The 7,237-nt window shown below is 40.9% G+C and overlaps 1 protein-coding gene across 2 annotated transcripts in view; it reads left to right on the forward strand.

Annotated features, from left to right (window-relative positions):
* The window catches only part of TMC5 (transmembrane channel like 5), a 55,021-nt gene extending 50,535 nt beyond the window's left edge, over positions 1-4,486 (forward strand). For both annotated transcript variants that reach the window (XM_004373442.2, XM_023728507.1), the window contains 3 exons: positions 1,811-1,915; positions 3,085-3,127; positions 3,893-4,486. In XM_004373442.2, the coding sequence (XP_004373499.1) occupies positions 1,811-1,915; positions 3,085-3,127; positions 3,893-3,939 (195 nt within the window). In that variant the 3' untranslated portion in view covers positions 3,940-4,486. The remainder of the gene's footprint in view (positions 1-1,810; positions 1,916-3,084; positions 3,128-3,892) is intronic.
* The last annotated feature ends 2,751 nt before the right edge of the window (positions 4,487-7,237 follow it).

The following is a 7,237-nucleotide window of genomic DNA, read 5'->3' on the forward strand; positions in this document are numbered from 1 at the left end:
TAATGCTTTGCTTATCCAGGGTCTCTTTCCTTTCCATATAAAGTTGGTGATTAGTTTTTCCACCTTGTTAAAGAATGCTGTGGATATTTGGATCAGGATTGCATTATATCTGTAGATCGCTTTGGGTAGAATTGATATTTTCACAGTGTTGAGTCTTCCTATCCACAAGCATGGTTATGTTTGTTCATTTATGTAGGTCTCTTTTGGTTTCTTGCAATAGTGTTTTGTAGTTTTCATTGTATAGGTCTTTTATGTCCCTGGTTAGTATTCCTAAGTATTTTATTTTTTTTAGGAGCTATTATAAATGGTATTGTTTTCCTGATTTCCTTTTCAAAGTTCTCTTTGTCGGTGTATAGGAATCTAGCTTACAGTCTACCAGCTTGAGTATCTTACCCAGAAGATGGACCACAAAGGCAGAGCCATTGTCTCAGAAAGAACCCAGGCGAAGAGGCTGAGAATACATTCTGGGCTAAGCTTTCTCAAAGTATGATCACCTACACTCAAAGCTCCTGGGTGCTTATTAAAAATCCAAACTGCTGGGCCCCATCTTGGAAACAATAATGGCAAAAATCTTTACTGAGCACTTACATGATGCCTGGCAATGTGCTAAGTGATAAACAATTTCTCTTTAATATTCACTACTCTCTAGGGCATTTACATTTTTTCAAATCCCCATCATAAAATGAAGGAAACAGAGGCTTACAGAGTGAAGTCACTTGCCCCAAATTACAGGGATAGTAAATTGTGGGATTTGAACCTGGAAGATTGACTCCAAAGACTGTACTCTTAACTACAGTGCAGTTCTGCCTCTGAATCAAAATCTCTTGGGTAGCGCCTAGGAATTTGCATTTTTACAAACTTTCAGGGTCATACTGCACTATAGTATGAAAACAGAAGCTATAGACCAGAGATTTCCAAAAAACTATGCTACATCCAAGACAGCTGGCAGACTTGTTAAAAATATTAGTTCCCAAGGATAGCGCTTCTTTACAGTAGAACTCCAGTTAATAACTAGAAGGAATGAGGAAAATAGAAAATCATCATGAAGCAAACCCCATGGTAATAATTGTTGCAAGCAAGATCCACTGATGGATGCTAAAATTAGTGGGTGAAAGTTTAAAGAGAAACGGGCATGGGCAATGGGACTACCGTCATTGACCTAGACTGGACAGACAGTCAGCAGTGCCTGCTACACCACAGCACACTGGTGGAATACAGCACTCTCGTTATCTGCAGCAGGGGTTCACTGGAAGGTGATTACACTCCTGGGGAGGGCTTGCTTTCTTCCCCTGCTCCCCTTCCCAATTGTTGATCTGGATGAATGAAGCAGGGCTGTGGTTTTGTTCTGTTAACACAGATAACTCCCAAATGAAACATACTTGACATCCTCAGGTGCAGAGCTGTAAGCTTTGGCTTTCTCAGTGGGAGGACAGGGCAAACCCAGGCAGAGTAGGTGCCCAGCCAGAGTCCTGAAGCAGAGAGCCTGCCAAGAAGGGACACACTGAAAACCACTTGTCCTGGGGCTTCAGACAATAGCATGTAAATTGCTTCTAGCAGCCGCCTAAAGAAGGCTACTATTAAGCATACCAGGGAAATTGCTTTTGAGGAGAATATTACAATGGAGGAAGGCTGTAGGGCTTTGCTGTGAAATGTTTCTTTTCTTTCAACGAGAGAAAACATGGCAGCAACCTCCATCCACCTTCTAGGACTCTAGCTGCCTAAAAATCACCTTCTTCCCGTCAATTGCTTTTCAACCCCACACCATCATTATCCTGTGTTTTTGTTTTATTTTGATTCTTTTTCTTGGCAGGAGGGCAAAGATAAAATGTTCTTGATAGAGAAGCTGCTCAAGCTGCAGGATGTGGAGAAGAGAGCAAACCCCAGCTCACTGACACTCGAAAGGAGAGAGGTGGAGGTGAGCTGGAGGTTGCCCGGGGACCCTCTGACACAGACTTGCCTCCTCGTTAAAAGTGCAGCAGGGAACTAGATACCCAGCTCTTGGGATCACATGAAGGGACTTCACTTTCCACTGTTAAACGTTTCTGTATTTTTTTAATTTAAAACATCATATCATTCATTCTACACTTTCCCTGCCTGGCCTTGCTCTAGGTGCTGGGGTTATTGTGGTGAACAAAACAAAGCCCCTTTCCTTGTGGATCTCATATGCTTTTATATTATCCAGTAATACGGAAGGATATCCCACTGAGATGAAAAGTTCCCCATAAATCTCCTCCCACTATTAATGGTTCAGTGTATAGTCTTCCAGACCTTTATTCCTAGGCATCTGAAACATATATGCATCTAGGGAAGATGTTCATTTATTTCTTACAAAAGTGGGGTTATATATACAAATAATATCATAAATTTGTTTCCTCACTTAATATTATATCTTGAACATTTGGGTTGTTTCCAGTTGTTTTTTTTTTTTAACTACTGAAAATAGTGTAGTGAAACATTTTTGTTAAGTTATTTTGAGTATTTCTGCCACAGGGCATGCACATGGTAACTTTAATAGATATTGCTATATCACTCTCTTAAAAAGATTGTATCAGTTTATATTCCTACCAAGAAGATATAAGAGATGCCTATAACCCTGCCCTTTCTAATTCTAAAGCCCTTGCAGGCTTCCTTGGAAAGTACTGATAAATAGTAAATCCACCTTAATTCAAATGCCCCTACTACTTTGAGAAGTTTTGATCCTGATGGAAGGGACTACTGTGTAATTAACTCTCCATGCAAATACTGCTGTCAGCACAGTTTGTTTAACGGGTCTAGAGGACTAACTCTAAGCTCCATGAGGGCAAAGACTATGTCTGCACCCTTGCAGTCTCAGATTCTAATATATTACCTGGCATATTGTAAATCCTTAGTAAATATCTGTGAAATGAATGAATGAAAGAACAGAATCACTGTCCCTAAAAGAAAAAAGAAGTTAGGTATTTTTATGGCTGAGCCTTGGTTTTAGTCTGTCACCCCTCACTTTTAAAATGGTGGAGGGGTTCATAAATCTTTCCAACTGTACAATAAGACCCGGGATCTACATTCCCTTCCAGTGATGTGGCTGCCTCTTTTCTTCGTTTTCAGCAACAAGGCCCTCTGCATTTAGGGAAACATGATGCTACTCCTGGTGAGTAACTGAACTGGCATTGAGCAAGACACTAACTTATCCAGATGACATATCCCAAGATAGAGGGTCAGAATTGCTTGCGTATCAGTTACTTTTTCAATTGCGAGACCCAGCCCAAACTGGTATAAGCAAAAATCAAAGAATAGTTCTTGCTTTAGGCATGGCTAGAAGAAGGGACTGACAGATGTCACCAGAACCTGGTTTCTGTCTGTCTGTTCAGCTCTTCATGCTAGATCCTTTCTCACATAGGCTGTTTCTAGTCATTGCAAGACAGCTTTATCAGCTTCTTATATTTCAGATTGATGTCTACTAGGAAAGAGACCCAGAATTCTCACACTGTTTCATTAGATTTGATTGGGTGATGTGCCTTCCCATGAACCAATTGCTGTGGCTATGGAAATGTGATGATTCATTGGCCAGATTTGAGTCACATGCCTCATCTGTGGATACAGGTGGTGTGACCATACCAGACTGCATAGACTGAGAGTGCAGGGAGGGGGACTTCCCAAAGAAAACCTGGGGCTGATGCCAAGAGGGGAATGGATGCTGGGGAAGAAACAAACCAACCCCTCATCTGTTTTGGCATGGCATTTACTGAAGACATCCAATGATGGGGATTTGAGGAGGAGGATTGAAGAATCTAAAAACAAGGGGGCAAGGAGGACCCAAGAACCTGTGGGATCTTGAAGGCCAACTTGGTTTTCCCTTGTAGAGACGGAGCAGTGCATGTCCGTGCTAACTTCTCTTTCCTCTTGTCAAACTCAGACCTGCGCTACAGGAGATCCATTAAAGAAGATAATCTAGAGGCCTGATGATTGCTATGGGAACCAGATAAGAATCAAATAAGGAAAGAATATAAAAGTGGAACAACTTCTTCATGACACCTGGACCTTTAGGAGCTTCCCAGAAGGAGAATTACAAAAGTCTTTAGCCAAGAGTGCAAATGGACCACAATGTAAATACCAGAGTAAAATTGGGCATTCCATGCCGTTCTTTTACACCTGAATAAATTGTTGACTTTTCAAGATAAAACACTTCGGGTGTTCTAATAAAGACTGTTGTAATATTTAAACTAGCCCACAAAAATCTTGGAAGAGATAACCTGGGAATGATGTATTTAATCTTCAAGTAATATGCATATGACTTATTGGTCCTTAGAAATTTTCCTCCCAGACCTCAAGTCAGAGGTATGTCACTTTGCTTTCCTGGCAGAGGTTTGGAAACTGGTGCTAAGTGTCCCAGCCTGAATAAAAATGTGATCCTCAGTCAGGGATGTGAAGACTCTGAATTATGGAATTTGCATTTGTGGCTTTGAACTCAAAACATTGCCATGTCACCCAAAGGCAAAATATAACCAGAGGTCTTGGATTGTTTGTTTATATCTGCCTGTTGCATATCGAGTACATGAGTCTTTTGGGATGGAGTGGGATTCTGCCCCTATGAGGTTTCATATATGACCATCAAAGCCTTACTGTGAACCAAACATCATAAAATCAGTGGTGATGGGTAGAATCTCTCTATCTGTATCATATAGGCATATGCATATGTGTGCAGGTATGTACGTACACCTACTCCTCACTTACCGACTATCTTGTTATCTGACATTTTGCATTTACAACAATAGTAAAAAATCTACTGTCCGATTGTTTTGTGCATTGATGTATGTCTGGCAGTAACGCACATTCAGGTGTGAGGCAAGAGTAACGCTGGCTGTGATGATTAAGGTTATGTGTCAACTTGGCTGGGCCATGATTCTCAGTGGTTTGGCAGTTATGTAATGATGTAATTTGGCAGTTATGTAATGATGTAGTCACCCTGCATTTTGTGATCTGATGTGGTTATCTTCCATTTTTGCATAATGCCGATTTTCACATAACGACCTGGTCTTTGGAACCTAACCATGCTGATAAGTGAGGAGTGAGCATATGCATATACAGCATTTTTTGAAGATTTGCCAATAAGGCACGCAAGTGTACTTAAAACTGAAGCGTCCAAAAGGGTGCAATTACCAAATTCCTCAGTAGATAGGAGGCTCCATTTAAGTAATCCCTGTCATGAAATCTAATTGGAACTGAATTCAGAAAACATTTAAGATATATTTGAAACACTAGCACCCAGCTGATGCTCAGTCATTGATTAACTTTTTTCATTCACCTATCCATTCATTCATTCAGCAACAGAATCAACTAATTTAGGTATCATTTTTGCTAGTGGTTATAAACAATTATAAATCCTCTTGTTGGATTTATAATGCTTATTCATTTATTCAACAAATACATGCCAACTGGTGGTGAACAAGATGGTAAACAAGTCAGACAGACCCTGCCCTCATGGTGGTTACTATCTAGCAGATTAATTTAGACACTAACTTAATAAATAACCATTAATTACAACTGCTGTGCAGGAAAAGTATGGGGACTGTTGGGACATAACTCATCTGTGGGGTCAGGTGAAGGTAGCCCTGTGGGACTGAAGTTTGAATTGATGCTTTCCCTTTGTGCTGTCTTAATGATGTTTGTGCTTGCTTGGTTTCTGTGTTGAAATGTGAACTCCATCTAAAAGCATTCTCATTATTTTTGCTTACTTACCATAGCTTAAGTGCTTATATCTGGAATTCTTCTCCGTTCACCCCCATTTCTTATCTCCACATCAGGGCAGCCCGTGCTTCTCCTGAAGGTGTAAACACAGTAGATAGATCTAGTCTGTAGTTTCCCACTCACACCTGGATGTGAGAAGGAAGCTTTCGACACTTGGCCTTGAAATAGAGGGGGAGCCTGGTTAGCCCCAGCTCTCACCAAGTCCTGTCAGCCTTCTTTGGGCAGCAGTTCTCAACCCTGGATGCACTTAGACTCACACAGGAAGCTGTTCAACAACTTTGGTAGGCCCACACTCCAGACCAATTAAATCAGCATCTTTGAAGCAGGGCCCCAGGCATCAGTATTTTTTCTTTAAAGCTCCCCAGATGGATTTTAATGGGCAGCCAGGGTTGACAAGCACTGAGCTAGGATTTAGAGTACAGTAGTTTTTCCCAAACTTGCTTGACCATAAGAGCCATGTAGGGCACTTATTAAATGTGCAAATGGTGAGCCCAGAATATTATATGGGCATCTTCAGGGCACATTCCCCATCCTTCTCTTCTAACTGTTAATTAGTTCAAAATGATGAAAGTAACATATGCTTTCCAACATTAACTTTCCAATATTAACTTGAAAGTTGGGTAACCCCTGTAGTTTTAAGTACAGAAAATGATACCCTTTTTTGAATTTCTTCAGAATCTGATCAAGTTGCTGCAGTGAACGGGTCCAGTTCATTTCTTAGGAGGCAAGGAGATGAATTTGTGTGAAGGTCGAGTATAAAATGAGTGACTAAAATAGAGAACACTGAATATTTTGAATTGAGAACAGGCAGTAAGAACTAAGCTCATTAGTAGGCATTATTTTTCAGGACATGGCACTTAATAGTACCCTCCCTAAATTCTCAACGTTGGAACTTGTTCACAGTATTTACGTGTCTGATCAACTGTGAGATGGGCCCTTGAGAGAGGAGCTCCCTCTGCTTTGCTCGTGAGTGCACCTTGATAAACGCCTTACATCTGTGTAGCGTTATGATTAGCATAGTGCTTTTCCAGCTTTCCTCACCTGAAGATCTTGTTAGTACGCAGGCTCTGATTTGTGAGGTCTGGGGTTGGCCCTGAGATTCTGCATTTCTAACAAGTGCCCAGGTGGTGCCCATGCTGGGGTCTGTGGCTCACACTGATACTAGAGTACCTCCACATTTTTTTGTTTCTTACTTTATCCTCATAACAATAGTAATTCACTGTTAACACATTTTTCAAAACACTTCCACTTTTTTTTCTCATTTGAACCTGCTAAACAATATTGCTATGAGACAAGAGCAAATATTATGATCTCCATTTGACAGATGATGAAAACTTAGGCACACACAGGCTGAGTGATTTGTCTAAGGTCTCATAGCTAGTTAGTGACAGAACTGACAACTCCGGGTTTCCTGGAAGCCTAAGTTTGTTCCTCTAGCTAGTGGTTCTCATACTTTAGCGTGCATCAGAATCACTTGGCAGGGCTTGTTAAAACTGGGGTGGGGTCTGAGAAT

This window comes from Trichechus manatus, unplaced genomic scaffold (assembly GCF_000243295.1).
Source record: "Trichechus manatus latirostris isolate Lorelei unplaced genomic scaffold, TriManLat1.0 scaffold00024, whole genome shotgun sequence".
Classification (NCBI taxonomy): Eukaryota; Metazoa; Chordata; class Mammalia; order Sirenia; family Trichechidae; genus Trichechus; species Trichechus manatus.